At 35.5% G+C, this 16,877-nt stretch overlaps 1 protein-coding gene across 1 annotated transcript in view; it reads right to left on the bottom strand.

Moving 5' to 3' along the window:
- Nucleotides 1–16,877, bottom strand: part of LOC109051434 (tumor necrosis factor alpha-induced protein 8-like protein 3) — a 41,942-nt gene continuing 25,065 nt past the window's right edge. The window contains exon 2 of the mRNA XM_042743674.1: nt 1–1,662. Within this exon, the coding sequence (XP_042599608.1) occupies nt 1,100–1,662 (563 nt within the window). The 3' untranslated portion in view covers nt 1–1,099. The remainder of the gene's footprint in view (nt 1,663–16,877) is intronic.

The raw sequence follows: 16,877 nt of genomic DNA, 5'->3' as shown, positions 1-16,877 counted from the left end.
TTCATATGGATCGTTTAATGACAGATAATAGTTCTACACTCTGGGGTTACTGAACAGGCTTATGGAATAATCACATTTCTCTTCTGCATGTACGTATACACACATTTACATGCTCTGAAACATCAGGATCTGGAAAAACCAAGCACAAGATCATGGTAGCTGTGACGCTGAGTCATTACAAAGGCAAAAGACAGAAGACCAAACCCCCAAAGTTTATTTACAATCTTTCTGCTGCACTTCAGTTATGATATTTTGGAGTATGCTCTGTTCAACAAAGGTTTGCGCCATTTTTCTTTTTACCTCTCAACGCTTTAGGGATAGTTCATCCAAAAATATGTGATTTTCATAATCATTTACTTGATTTAGGCTTTATCTCATTTTAAACCTGTATGACTTTATTTCTACTGAAGAATCCAAGAGGTTGTGCAAAGAAAGTGAATGTGGTCAGACTCTGTCAAGCTTGAAACAATATTCAAAGCTGTTGCATTCACATTGATTCACGTTCAAATGTGTTAAGAGAGCCATTCTGACAGGTTTGCCATCAGTAATAACAATTAGCATTTTTTTTTTTTTTGCGTCTTTTTTTTTTTTTTTTTTTTTTAAGCCATACAGGTTTGGGACATCATGAAGTTGACTATAGAATGTTAATTTTGGGATGAACTATATCCCTTTAACTTTTGAGTAGATTAACTGGACATCTTAACTGGTTCTTATGGATGTACAGAAGAAAGCTAAGGTTGCATTCTTAAAGGACAGGTAGGTCAGATTTCATACAGTGCATATAAAGGAACTCGTAATTTAAAACGTTCCAGCAATTGCACACAAAGGACAGGTTTTCGGGACACCGATTCATTCAGGTTCTCCACTTAAATGGATTTTCCCCAAACAATCATCTGGTACGTTGACAATACAGACCAGGATTTGACTTTAATCTGCATTTGGTTGACCATCCCTACAGGTTGGGTTACAGTCACATCATCAAGTTATCATGACAGCCTAAATTTCAAACAAAAACCAAAGAACACAAGTTGCGTAAATTCCCACCATTCAAATCCCAGTAGCCTGATGAAGTCTCATCCGACGAACCGTGAACTGGAGGTTAAAGTGTGCCCTCATCTAGGAGTTTGTTTACTCCATCGCAGATCTTCCTCAGGTTAAGTCTGTACTCTTCAGATGGGCCGTACAGCTCGGTCAGGAAATCCACATCTGCGAAATGGTTGAAAACATGGTCGATCCGTGCATGGGAGCGTGCGGTCAAGTGGTGCTCCACCAGCTCATGGAGAAGGTCCCTACATTCCATCAGCAGCTCGGAAAGAATGCCACGGTCGAATGTGTACTCCACCTCGTAAAAGCTCACCACCGTCATGGCCGCCTGGTTCATCTTCTTTTTGAAGCGTTCGACGGTCTCCATCTCGTCAGGACTGAATTGGTGGTTTCGGTAGAGAATACCAATCTTCAGGGCAATCTTGATGACATCTTTGATGATCTTGTGAGCTTCCTTCTTGCTTCTGGTGTATTCGCGACTGGCCTTGTAGAGTTCGTCCAGAATCTCGCTGCTGGTATCATCTGTGAGGAGATTTGCCACAGCCATGGTGGCCATTTTACTCAAGATCTTCTTTTGGGCCTGAAGGGCCAAACTCTTGGAGTTGAAGCTCTCCTGCCCTATACAAACAAAAAAGAAAGTAAAGTTAGCCACTCCACAAATTTGTTCTCTCTTTCTCTCTCTCTCTCTCTCTCTCTCTCTCTCTCTCTCTCTCTCTCTCTCTCTCTCTCTCTCTCTCTCTCTCTCTCTCTCTCTCTCTCTCTCTCTCTTTCGTGCGCATGCGTGGGCGTCTGTTGAGCGAGACTGGAGAGCGCGTGGTGAATGTAAGCTGGTTTTTTGCCCGCTGTGGCAAAAACGTTTGTTTTTTCTTTCTCTTTTTTTTTCTGTGGGTTTGGGTTTTTTTTTTTTTTTTTTTTTCTCTCTGTCGGAGTAAATGAATTGAGCGTGGTAAGGGTTACTGCATCGTGCTTTTGTATTTGGAGCTGTGTGTTTGTTTGTATGTTTTGTTGTGTTTGGATCGGTTAGAGTTAAAAGCTTTTTTTTCCGTCTGCAACCAGCGTTGCGCTGGGAGGCATGACGAACCAAAACACGATGAGTTTTAAAGATTTAACCCGCCGACATAGAGTGAAGGTGGAGTCTAAGATTAACGTGGAGCAGGTATGTTTAGCCGTGGGAGAGATTGTGGGACATGATTATATTGTCTCTGCATCGCGAATGAATAGTGCAATTGTTATCTTTTTTAAATCAATTGAGAAGGCAAATGAAGTTGTCCAAAGTGGCGTTGTGTTGAACGGTTCACTCGTGAGTGTTTTACCGTTGAGTAGCCCGTCCAAAAAGGTCATTCTGTCCAACGTGCCTCCGTTTATTAATGACGATATACTGGTGCAAGAGTTATCTAGGTATGGAAAACTGGTTTCATCAATAAAGAAAATTCCTCTTGGGTGCAAATCACCTTTGGTGAAACATTTAGTCTCGTTTAGAAGACAAGTTTTCATGGTGTTGAAAAACGGAATTGATGAGATTGATCTGGTGTTCAAGTTCAAAATTGATGGTTTCGATTATACAGTGTTTGCAACATCTGATACTACGATTAAATGTTTTAATTGCAGTAAGATTGGACATCTTGTTCGTGATTGTCCGAATAAAAAAAGGAAAATGCAGCTGTGAACACAAGCACTGAAATGGGGGTGTCTGTTGTTCCGCTGGCTGAGATCGTAAATGACACTGGCATTGCTGGTGTGTCAGTGGTCGAAGCCGGTGAGCTTGGGCCGGTTGCAGTTGTGGCTGCTGAGTTAAGATCTGATAAAACTGAGTCTGAGATTGTTACCATGTCTAGTAAAAATGATGAATTCGCTAGGCCTTATGAGCAGGCTGAACCTTCTGAGAACGTTTGCATAACAGATGTTGTTGAAATGGATATGCAAGAAAATGCTGTAGTTTTTGAGAATGAAGCAAAATCTGTTTTCAAGATCCCAGTTAAAAGAAAGAAAAAAAGTGGTGGAAAAGAAAAATTACTTAAACAAGTAAAGAAAGATGAGGGTGGTGAAGAGAGTGTGGCATCAGATAGTGATGGAGATTCCTCTGATTCCAATATATCTCAATGTTCAAATCTGTCTCTAAGTTCCCAAAATGAAACCTTGATCTGCTTGTATAGTGCTAATGATATTAGCAAATTTCTGCAAGAAACAAAAGGAGTAAAAGGAGTGCAAGTAGAAGATTTCTTCCCTGATAGTAAGCAATTTATTAATGATGTAAGGTATCTAATAAAAGAGGGAGCTTTTCAAGATGTGGAGATTTATCGTCTTAGAAAATTGGTGAACAAACTGAAAAAAAAATGTAATAAAGATGAAGCTGTCAACTTCTAAAATTTTGCCAAAAATAGTTTTTTTGGCAACTTTTTTAGTTTTTTTTCTTGTCTCTAAAATAAATATGACAAATTTTAAAATTGGAACTTTAAATTTAAATGGTGCCAGAGATGGTTATAAAAGAATGATGTTATATGAATTTAGTAGACAAAAGCAAATTGATATTTTGTTTTTACAAGAAACACACAGTGATTTTAAAAATGAGAAAGACTGGAAAAGAGAATGGGATTGACAGATTGTCCTAAGTCATAAATCCTCTGTTAGTGGAGGTGTTGCTGTTTTGTTTTCAAAACACATTTTACCTTTGTCTTGTGAAGTTGAAGAAAGTAATTGGTGGTCGTTTGTTAAAGATCAAAGTAAAATATGAGAAAGTTACCATGGTGCTTTTGAATTTATATGCTCCTACAAAGGGGTTAGAAAGAGTTTTGTTTTTTGATAAGGTGGATGCTGTCTTAAAAGACTTCAATCCAGATGATATGTTATTTATAGGTGGGGATTTTAATTGTACCGCAAATTCTAAGTTAGATAGAAATCATATAGAACCACATGCTGCTTCTCAGAAAATACTTATACAATTAATTGAAACACATGATTTATGTGATATTTGGAGAAATATGAATCAAGATGTTAGACAGTATACTTGGGCTCATAGTACTGAAAATTATATATCCTTAGCAAGGCTTGACAGAATATATAGTGTTCAACATCAACGAAATCTTTTTAAGTTCTGTAAAATTATTCCAGTGGGTTTTTCTGACCACAGCTTAGTTCTGTGTAGTGTTTTGCTTAAATGTGTTAAGTATAAAAGTGCTTATTGGATTTTTAATACTTCATTGCTGAATGATGAAAAATTCTTAGAAAATTTTAGTTTTTTTTGGAAAACTTTTAAGCAGCAAAAACATTTTTATGTATCTTTATCGCAATGGTGGGATTGTGGAAAAGTTCTTATTAGAGATTTTTGTCAAAAGTACACTCTTAATGTTACTCGAGACCTAGCCCAGTCAATGAAGATTTTAGAGACGGAAATTACTGTTTTACAAGATTTATTAGCATCAAAAAAAAAAACAGAAAACATATTGATGATCTGAAAGAAAAGAAATCTATTTTGGTAGACCTGTTGGGAGTTAAAGCAAAGGGAGCTTTAGTCCGGTCACGGTTTCAAACTGTGGCACAAATGGATGCTCCCTCAAAATTCTTTTTTAATTTAGAAATTAAAAAAGGTCAAAGTAAAATGATCCATACTTTACGCTCAGCCTACAGGACAAGAACTAACTGAGCCTGCTGACATACGTTGCTGTGCTGTAGGTTTTTTTTCTGACCTTTATAAATCTGAACTGAGGAAATGGGGTGCAGAGGCTGATCATTTTCTTGAAGGACTGCCAAAGGTGGATGAAGAGTCTAACAATGATCTACAACAGACGTTGTCATTGAAAGAGCTTTATACTGCCATGATGAGCTTGGATAATGGTAAATCTCCAGGAATTGACGGGCTGCCTGTTGAGTTCTATAAGACTCTATGGCCCGTCATAGGAGAAGATCTGCTGACAGTTTTTAATGACAGTCTGAAAAGAGGACTATTGCCTCTAAGCTGCAGAAGAGCGGTCATTACACTGTTACCCAAAAAAAAGGGGATCTTCAGTATATCAGCAATTGGCGCCCTGATTTCACTTTTATGTTCAGAGTACAAAATTTTGTCCAAAACTTTAGCTATGAGACTTAGTAAAAATTATAAGCAAATTGATACACTGTGATCAGACTTACTGTATTCCCAACAGGTCTATTTTTGATAATATTGCTTTTAATAAGAGATGTTTTTAGATGTTTCTAAACTCCTGGGAATTAACTCTGTAATGATTTCTCTTGATCAAGAGAAAGCATTCGACAGAGTTGAACATTTGTTTCTATGGAGTACTTTAAAGGCTTTTGGGTTTAACGATATGTTTATATCAATGATAAAGGCTGTGTACTGTAACATTGAGAGTGTTCTTAAAATTAATGGTGGTTTGTGTGCTCCTTTTAAAGTTGAAAGGGGGGTCAGGCAGGGATGTCCTATGTCTGGTATGTTGTACTCCCTGGCAATTGAACCCTTACTGCAAAAACTACGAATTCATTTAAAAGGTTTGAGTTTTCCTGATTGTAATAATTCTTTACACCTTTCTGCATATGCTGATGATGTTATTGTTTTTGTAAATGAGAAGGAAGATGTTATTAAGCTAGAAAAAATTGTAAATGATTTTAAACTAGTTTTCCTCTGCCAAAGTAAATTGGAGGAAAAGTGAAGCTATAATGGTGGGAAGTTGGAGTGGAGATCTTCCTGCTTTACCTGGGAGGACTGATCTGGAAAAGAGGAGGTTTAAAATACCTTGGTGTCTATCTAGGAAATGAAAACTTTATTAGGAAAATTGGGAAGGTTTAATAGAGAAAATAAAAGGTCGATTGGAAAAGTGGAAATGGTTGCTGCCTCAGATATCTTATAGAGGACGTATTCTTATAATTAATAATCTTGTGGCATCCTCACTATGGCATAAACTTGCTTGTGTTGACCCTCCAAACGGACTCCTTGTTAATATTCAAAGAGAACTGGTGAACTTTTTTTGGGACAAGTACCATTGGACTCCTCAAAGCATTCTCTTTTTGCCCAAAGAGGAAGGAGGTCAAGGTCTTGTAAATCTCGCTTGTAGAAGAGCCACTTACCGTCTCCAATATATACAGAAACTTATGATGGGACCTTATTCATTGGTGTGGAGACCACTGGCCTTAAGTTGGCAAAGAGTTGGCAATATGGAAGAGTTGGCAATATGGAAGTGGATTTAACATTGTTTCTAATGGACCATAAAAGATTGACTTTTAATGAAATTCCTTCTTTCTATCAAAATCTGTTCAAAGTGTGGGGTTTCTTTAAACATCGCTGGATGGAACCAGCAACTTCTCTTCATTGGTTATTGGAAGAACCAGTTGTTTTTGGAGCTAGGTTTGATACTTCGGCAGAAGATTTTCCTGGTTTAACAGATTTTTATTATGTAAATGAAAAAGGTTTTTAAACTAAAACACATTATAAATGAATCAGGTTATAATTTACTGAGAGCTGAAAAAGTAGCTAACCTATTAGGAGTTCGATCAATACGGTTTGTTAAAAAAATTTCTAGAAAAAAATAACTATGATTTTAACTGATGAAGAGAAGATACTTTTACAAGAGTTTGGTGCAGGGACTTTAAGCCCTGATAGTAAAGATCTTTTTCCTGAACTTGAAATTTTCCCTGTTATAGATGAGTTTTGTTTTAATAGCCCCCTGTTCAATTTTGGAAGTAATGATTATATTGATTTTTTGTACAGTAGAAGGGAAAATATTATATAAATGCATTGTTAAAGTTACTCATCAGCAAAATTTAAGTACTAAAACAGATACAGTATGGAGAGAAAAAAATTAGGAATCAATTCTGAAACTAAACCTGTCTGGCGAGCACTTTACAAACCACCATTAAAAAAGAATATTGGTGATTTGCAGTGGCGGATTTTACATGGAGCCATTGCTGTAAATGCATTTGTGTCTATTTTAAACCCCACTGTAAGCGACAAATGTCCTTTTTGTTCAGAACGAGAGACTATTTTTCATTGCTTCATGTATTGTAAGCGACTAAACCCTCTTTTTGACTTATTAAGTGTTTTTTTAGATTATTTTAATACTAGTTTTTCAAAACAAAATTATATTTTGGGTTTTTTTTTTACAATTCAAAACAAAAGTTCAAATGTCAAGTCATCAATTTTATTGTGGGACAAGCAAAATATGCTGTTTATATCACTAGGAGAAATAAGATTGAAGAGAAGTCAGGACAAGATGTTGTTTTAGTTTTTAAAAATATGGTAAAATCAAGAATACTTATTGATTTTAATTTTCATAAATTGATGAGTACGTTAAAGGTTTTTGAAACTCAGTGGTGTTGTAATTATGCTCTGGTTTCAGTTGAAAATGAAGAAATTGTCTTTGCAAGAGATTTAATGTAATATATATATTATTATTATTTTTATTTATTTTTTTTTTTTTTTTTTTTTCCCCAAGTGTGTGTAAAGTGTTATATTAAAATTTTATAATAAATCGATTGTGAAAATCAAAAAAAAAAAAAAATCTCTCTCTCTCTCTCTCTCTCTCTCTCTCTCACACACACACACACACACACACACACACACACATATAAGTCAGTTTGAATGTCAACAATGTCAGTTTTCTACAGAACATTTTCTGTAAATGGGCTGCAGTGTTTTGAGTACCCTGGTCAAGGGCAGTCTAACAGACATCTCTGTCAATATAATACCATGCTGAAAGGCTTTAAATATAAAACATTCAATCTGTCTTTCAACATGTTTTGCTCAAACATAAGTGTGGATGTTTTTTTTCTGAACCTTTATTATTGTGGAAACCTCTATTCAGTTGTTGTCAAATGAAAAGAAAAAGACTGATACATTCCTTTGATGTTGAATTCTGTATCGCCACTATTTTAATTTAGAATCTGAATGAAATGATGGAAGAGATGTTTTTTCAAATATATAAATATTGATATATTTATTTAATATGTGCTGATTTACTACAGAAAAGGATGGAGAAAGGAGATGGAAAAATAAGAGTGCTTAGTGACATCAGCAAAAAAATAATACAACATAATTTCAGGGTGAGCAAGTTTTGATGAAATATCAGAAAGACAATTTATTTATCTGTTTGCACAATTATAAAATTAGTTAGAAAATGTAAAGCATCATTGGCCAATGCAAATGATTTTATGTAACACAATGACGTTTATAGTCTTTTTTTAAGAGGGACTTTATTGAGCCACTGTAGGTGTGTCATAACTGTACTGTGTGCAGATGGATGGCAGTAAAGCTGTTGATTTACTAATGATTTATACAGTGTCTAATGGACTGTGATAATATTAGTACAAGCTCCCTGGCCAGACTAGAGAGACTGTGCTGTTTGACACACTGTGGGCGGTATCCAGAGTTCCTCTGGGTGTGTGAGATTCTCAGCGTGTTCATTCTGCTGTGAGGTGTGCTGTCTGTCTGATCTGGTGTTGTAGAGGTGGAAACTGTACGTTCAATAACTCAATATTAAGATTTGGGACAAAAATAGGAGAAAAAGATGATGGTATAGTTTTGGCAAGTTTCTCTCTCTCTCTCTCTCTCTCTCTCTCTCTTCTTTTTATTTTATTATATTTATTTATATTTTATTCTCTGACTTATTCATATCATGTTATTAAAAGAACCAGCTCATACGAGTCATTTGTTGGTGAATCAGCATGCAGCCCCTAAGGACAGCTCAATAAAAAGATGTTTTCTCAGACTACAAGCTAAAAACTCTGAGGCATTTCTTGCCGTGGCACTGTAGATCAATCAGGGGTGAAGAGCAGTGCAGGAAACACTTGTGTACTGCACATTAATTTCTGGGGAAGTGCACACTCAAATGCTTCACAGAAGTACTTTTCAAGAGCTCTCATGTTAGCATGCTGCAGAAACGCTTTCTGTCTTGCCATGTTCCTCTTTTTGCTCAGGCTTGTGTTGTATTTTTGCATCACCTATAATAGACTGTCGCTCCTAAAATTAAAGGTGCTTCACAATGTCAAAAGAACCTTTTTTGTACGGGTTTAGAATGACATGAGGGTGAGTAATTAATTATAGAATTTTCATTTTTGGGTGAACTATCCCTTTAACATCTGAAGAGCCTTTCTGTTTCACAAAAAGTTCTTTGTGGTGAAAGAAGGTTCTTCAGATTATAAAAAGGTAAGAAAGAGATGGTTCTTTAAAGAACCTTTGACTGAATGGTTCTTTGTGGCAAATGTAGCACTGCTAGTTGTTGTTGGAGAATCTTAGTCCTCCTTTCTGTTCTTTCAATTAATTTACGTATACATCGACATTCCATGTCAATTATTGCGAAACCCGCGAGACACAACAAAAACACAGCTCTGATCACAGCGTCCTCCATCCTCCTGTTGTTAAAGTTGTTCTTCTTTGTTTTCGTTGTTGAACGCTGCGCACAAAAGACGTCACTGTCGACTGGCTTACGTCACTTCCTAGTACACACTGTCGGTGCAAATGCAACGCTTTTAATGGTACTGGGAAATAGTTTGTGCAAAATCGTCCCAGTACTTTAGTACTGTACATTTAGTTCTGGAACTAAAGCTGTGCGAAAGGCCCTTATGGCATCGTTTTAAAGAACCTTTTAAGCACCTTTATTTTTAAGAGTGTTTAAATGAGTTTGAATCAATCAGGATGTATGTTTTTGATGCACGTTATGTAAAAAAGAAACTGTTTGTATGTTATAAGTTTAGTCAGACTTTGTTTTAGACCCTATCTTATGAGTGATCAGTCAATGCAGAAACCCAAATATTCCACAAGTGATCACTGCCTTCGAACGTAGCTTCCGATGTAGGCACTAGACAAAAAGGCAGCTCGTTATGGTGACCGTGTACGTCCATCATAATGTGTAATATCTTAGGGGTTTGTGGGTTGAGTGTGTGGGTTTATCTTGGGCTGAGCTGGTGAGATGGCACAGGGAGGAGGGTTTTGTTTTGTCGTGTTTATCCGTAGGTGGCGTGGGCAATCTGAGAGCAAATTTTATTTAGATACCTCCTATAGTTCAAATGACACACTACAGACGTGATTAACATTACACAAACAAATGCAGAAAATCTGTTCTTTCCTGGACTCCTCTGCAGAGAGCCGCCACTCTCGTTTACTGCCTCACACAAATCACTGTTATATGTCAGCGGGGTGGTCTGGAAAATACTTCATTTGAGAATGCCACTGAATGCCACAGAATGCCACACAAACGCCTGACCCAGACTACAGTCTCTTTTATTTCATGTAAAGAGAGCCAGAGTGAAGTTGACCTCTATGCGCATGCATCCGGCTGCCAGGTGAGATGGTCTGACCTCGATTTGACCGAGGCATGACCTTTAGCTAGTGTCTCTGACAGGAATGAGGATGTTCACTCTGAATGACAAACTGGTCTATGCTTACTGCTCTTGTAGCTCAGCTGGTAGTGCATGACACTAGCAGCACTGAGGTCATGGGTTTGATTCTCTAGCGTACTTTAAAAAGTGTATTTATAACAGAAATAATATACTTTAAAGGAATATAATACATTTATGTAAATAATTTCATAATTGCTTATAATACTTTTGAAATATGGTTTTCATTTACAATTACGGTAAACTATAACATACTTTAATGTAATTTCTGAAGAATCTACTACATTACATCAATTAATAAAATATTTTAATAACAAAACAATAATAATTATTATTTTTTTGTTAGTCAACAGATCAAAATAAATGTACTTCTTTAAAGAACAACAAAACATTATTACAAGTAATAATGTACTGTAAAATAATAATATAATAAAATGTACTTTTAAATAAAACGTTTAGTTTGACATTATTACAGCATTATTTAACTGCACATTTTAAAAGTGAAAATTTTAAACTTTCATTGAAAGTAAATGTACTTTTTATTTTTAAGGGACTGGCAAAAAATGTATATATAATAGTTAGAATGACAGTATAAAAGCAGAATATAACAAGCAGTGCTGTCTTATGAAAAGTGGCAAATTAAATATTCATGTAGCTATTCTGGCATTTGTGTTTCCAGTGTTGGCATCACTTAAAGGGTTTATATTGTATTAAAAAAAGTTCATTTTGAAACAAAAGGGTATGATGCACTAGGTCATCATACTCTAATACATTGTCCTAACCAGGCGTGACACAATAAATGTTAGCGACAAGTAATTTATCTTTCCACACTGAAAGCAGAAATGGTGTGCGACCTGAAGCACAGCTAATCAGAGTATATTTGATGTTTAATATACAACTGAATGGAGCAGGCTTTTGGACAAATGAGATTTCTCTTTTGACAAGGCAAATGCAGCAGAAATAGAAAACAGACCAAATGTTGTGTTGCTTCAATTTACATGGAAGGGACTGCTTGTATTGTTTAGCTTATTGCACCTGGTCAGGATACGGTGTAACATTCCATACAATGTGAAAAATTAGCATACTGCCCACCCTTTTGTTGTTTTTTTTCATGTTGGTCTGAATGAAAATGCAAATTCATTTTTAACCACTAGGTGCTGCTTTTGGACTGATAAAAATAGCGGTTTCCCCGGTAACGCTGTACACAAAGCAGCACTGCACTCACAAAAGCTGCTTTATTAGGCATTACAGGCATGATGGAATTAAAATGAGAACAGTCGGACCAATCACAGTAGATTAGCGTCACGCAAAGGAGGGGTTTGGAAAAATTAATCGTTAAACAAATTTTTTGGGAGTCTTGAGCAAATAAGGTAAAAATAAATGCATATTATAAGACAATGAAAGTATTTTTTGACCTTGCATGCATGTCAACCTGTTGTTGGGGATGCCCCAAACTAAAAAAAATATATACCTTTCATTACCAAATAACAGGGGCACTTAATAATTTATTATGATCTATTATTAAAAGCTGTAGCATGCCGTCTGTCTGTAATCGTTAATGTACTATTATTATTTGTCTTTTGGTCAGGCTAGTTTATGATGTCACATTCAGAAATGGAAATTATAAAGAATTTATCTATTATTGTTCTAATTCTGATTCCACTTCACAATTTCACAATGCCATATATTTTGTTTAGATATAATATAAATAAAATACTATGCTATAAAAATTGTTTTGGTGACAAGTTTTACTACAAAACGCATTTGATAATTATTGTATATATTTAACCACATATTGCCCTATTATTCTGTAATTTAAATATTTAAACTATAACATACCTTAAGTATGTGCAACATAAGTTTATTTTCATACATAATTTTATTGTGAGTCAGATATGACTGTGAGGAAGACTGTCGTTTGAGTCAAATGTTAATGGCGCAGCCATTTTATACTGATTTTGTCTGTGACTCATATGTGAGTTTTTTAAATGATTCATTAAAAGAACCAGCTTATGTAAATCATTGGTTTGTAATTTAAACTACAATGAAGGCATTGTGTTTGATGTTTTATGCAAACAGGCAGCACAAAACACGTTTTGTCTTTCTACATTTTCCACTGTATTATTTTGTGGTTCCAGAATATTCAGATTAACCAATGCTGAGTTTTCCAAAGCCAATTTCTAAGCTCTTAAGAACAGACTCTGACACCCCAGGCAGTTGGTGTTACAGTGCACAGGCGTTTGACTGTTTCTGCATCTGTGTCAGTGCTGTCGTATGTTGTTGTTGTGAATCGAGGCTTTGTTTAGCATCTCTCTCTGTGATGATGTAAAGTCGGTGAGTGACAGACACGACCTGTGGCATCAACACACACCAGACCAACCTGACGCTGACCCGGCCACACAGAGTTTCTGCTCTTTTGGGCCATAGAACTGTCAGGGCTTTAGAGGGTCATGCAAGTAAAAAAAAAAACCCTGCTCTTTGACCGTGTGCAAGAGGAGTTCACTAATAATGAATTTCACTCAGTCACTGACAGTGTTTATGTGCATGAACTGTCTGCGTTGTTTTAGAACAAATTCACTGAAGCCATTATGCAAATCAGGTAAACGCATAAACAAATCCAAATAAATGTGAGCTGGAGATAGTTAGCATAGCGCAGCTCTCCATCTCACAGTCTAAATTGGAGAGGATGCTGCCGACTATCAAGATATGGCATGTGGTACTCTCCTCCATTATGCACTGAATAACAGCCCTTGAATTATTGATCAGGTTATAATGTACACAAACTGTTCACTATTTGCATTCCGTTGACAATGCAAAATTAATTGCGCTATGGAATATTGCTGACTTGTGAAAAGCAAGAAAATTTAACTACTGTTCTTGCTGTAATTACAAAGTACAATTTGTATAAAAAGTAAGCATGCCCCCTTAAAAAAAAACAACAACAGTGAGGCACAACCAGGGGTACATTGTAACTGTAACTCACTGATTAACTACCATAGTACAATGCAATGTTGGAGGAACTGACCAACTACAGTAGAAAACTGTAATAGCATGGTCACACCACAATGGTTCAACAATATAAAATTGTTGTTAATAATGTCACAAGCAGGTTGTCATTGTGTCAGGCGTCTTCTCTGATCAGGGGCCTTGGAATTCTAACCACAGGTTAAGAGATGTACAGTAGTTCCAAACATGTTCACAAAGCTGTTTGTACATGTTTGTTTGAATGATGGTTTCGGGAAACGCTGAATTGTTGGTAATGATGGAACTTGTTATTATATTTGATTAATGATGCTTTGGGAAACACTCCTGATCGTACGAAAAAACACAAGTTATGCATCACTGTAGAAACTAACTAGTTACAACCCTAAACCACAGTAAAACCTAAACCATAGTTTATATCTCATAATTCTGACATAATAACATGCAATTGCGAGTAATAAAATCATAATTTGAAGATATAAACTTGCAACTGAAAGCCTTTTTTTTCTCAGAATTGGACTTTGTACATAACTCGCAATTGCAACTTTAATTCTCACAACTGCTGTTTATATCTTGCAATTCTGAGTTAATAACTTGAAACCGTGAAGTTACATCATGCAATTTTGAGAAAAAAAGTCAAAATTACAAGATGTAAACTCAGATGAAAAATTCTGAATTGTGAGTTTATATCCAGCAATACTGACTTTATAACTCACAATTGCAAGATGTAAACTTGCAATTATGAGAAAAAAAATCAGAATTGTAAGATAAAGATTATCACCAGTACATTTTTTTTTATTATTCATTGGTGGAAACAGGCTTCCATAGTGGACCTCTGCTGTCATGAACCTGGCATCTGATGACTACTTTACTTTGCTGTTGACAAGCTAAAATATATAAATTGAAGTCCACATGTCATAGTAACCAAAAACTATGCTTCTAACCAGAGGTTGAGAGCTGTAGTTACAATCACAAAAGTTTGCAATGCTGTTTGCAAATGTTCGTTTGAACTATAGTTTAAGGAAATGGCAAATCACTGAACTTTGTTGGCGATGAATGAAACTTTCGACCATCGGCAAAAAATGCTTATTACCCCTGGATTTTGAGTGGGTAGTGAAAAAAGAACATGCAGAAATAATCCACGAAAAAGTGGAACAAATGTTTAGTGAATTCTCTCCTTAAAGGGAACACACAAGAGATGTGGATATTTTGAACTTAATTAAATGGCAGTAATTCAAATTCTATGTACTACTGTCCAAAACACAGAAACCAGCCGCATGGGATTTTCCAGTAGACAAAGATCTCTCAACAAGTGGCCTGTGTATTTTTCTGTCATAATAGTGTGCCGGTCTTCTGCAATCCTTATCTGGTGTTTGGAAGAACAAGGAATGCTGTTGCAGCCTACATGACCTCCACACACTCACCAAGCAGAACCCACTTATGACTGATTTGTTTACATCCAAGCAATTAAAACTAATCCTCAGACTCTCTGTCCCTGTCTTATTCTTCTCTGACCACATTGTTTTCTTCTGTCCTCCCCAGACTGTTTACTGTGTTCATGCTGTTGCTTTGGAGTGCAGATGCTGCGTTGTTGGTTAAGTGAAATCACTAATTCTGTCTGACTTCAACTAAAGCATATGTAAAGTACTTGGTTATAATTTTAACATTCAAATTTACCACACATGCTTGCCAGTACATTCAGCAGTACACTGTTACGATATATAAAAGACAACAAGATTATAAATAATTATGAAATTTCATTTTAAATCACTTTAAAGTTCAGCTACTTTAAACTATTATGTTTTCATTTTCTTTAACATACAGTTTCTGTAAGTGTCCAAAACATTACATTCAGCTTGCATTTAAGTATATTCTTTTAAATTATATAAATTCCATAATATGAACTATAAGTATAATATGTGTTATTATGTAAGTGTACTTCATTTTCAACATCATACCTGTTCCATACCTTTGTTTTGAAATATAGCCATTTTTATCAATTTGTTTTATGATTTCAAAAATTAGTTTTTATGAAATGTTTGAAAAGTGGCAGCCAATGGATCTTTTGTGTGTTCATATGTTTGCATATTGACCTTTTAAATGACCATCTGTAGGAAAATGAGATGGACTGGTTTTAAATACAGGACACACCTTTCTTTGTATGATAGACAGGTTTATGTTTCACAAAGAGATTTATATCTTTGTTATACTTTTTGAAATATATAAAGCACTTGAGCCAAATGACTAAAAAAACTCCTAGACAAAAAGAAAAAACGAGAAAGAAAAAGAGAAAAGAAAAAAAAAGAGAAATAATTTTTATTTTCCCCTCAAGATTTTCCGCTCTGTGCCATGTCAAATACTTTCACGAAGGGTATCCCAGTCCTAGTAGGAGATTTTATTTCTCATAGGACACTCTTACAAAGGTCAGGAAACTTACAGAACATTTCAGCTGTTTCCTTGAAGTATTAACTCTTTAATTGCAGAGTTTGATTTGGTAGCTTGCTTAGAGTGTTTTGTGGCCTTAAAGACTATGCTTACCCAAAACACTGTGGTATCAGATAGTAATACAATGTCACTTTAATATATACCATGGTGTATCATATGGTACTGCAAGGAATCCCTTGTGAAAAAGAAGTGTGCTTAACTGTTTCGAATGTGCACGTATAGTGTATTTTAAAACTTAAAAGTATATTCTTTAAATAGTTGCAGTCAGATAATATAATATTAATGAAATAAAAGGCCACTTAAGGGTACTGGATGAAAATCAGGAGGCTTGAGACTGTCCCATAGACTGTCAAATAAATAACAGTGTCAAGGTCCAGGAAAGTATGAAAAGCATCGTCAGAATACTCCATCTGCCATCAGTGATTCAACCATAACATTATGAAGTGACGAGAATACTTTTTGTACACAAAGAAAACAAAAATAACGACTTTATTAGCCGCATGCATACAGCTCAGATTTGTCAAAATGGCGCTACGCTGATTTGGAGAGACACAGAGGAGAGGAATTGTTGAATAAAGTTGTTATTTTTGTTTTCTTCGTGTACAAAAAGTATTCTCACCTCTTCATTAGGATATGGTTGAACCACTGATGGCAGATGGACTATTTTGACGATGCATTTCATACTTTCCTGGACCTTGAAACTGTTATTTATTTGGCAGTTAATGGGACAGCTTTAAGCCTACCGGTTTTCATCCAAAATATCTTAAATTTTGTTCCGAAGACGAACTAAGCTTTTACGGGTTTGGAACGAAATGGGGGTAATTGATTAATGACAAAATTTTCATTTTTGGATGATGTAATTTTTTTTTTTTTATCTTAGTTTTTGTGTTAATTAAAAACTGTGCTATTATTTTCATCTCTAATCTGTTATTTGTGTATCAGTTTAGATTTTAGTTTAGTTTTTTAATGCTTCAGTAATTAGCAGAAGACACTAACAATATTAAAATTCCAGTTGCGCAGATGGAGAACATTGTAACGCTGTGTTACAATGTGCCCCGCTATTATTAAACTGTGCTATTTTATGA

This window comes from Cyprinus carpio, chromosome B18, assembly GCF_018340385.1.
Source record: "Cyprinus carpio isolate SPL01 chromosome B18, ASM1834038v1, whole genome shotgun sequence".
NCBI classification, from domain to species: Eukaryota; Metazoa; Chordata; class Actinopteri; order Cypriniformes; family Cyprinidae; genus Cyprinus; species Cyprinus carpio.
This window is presented reverse-complemented; position numbering and strand designations above follow the sequence as displayed.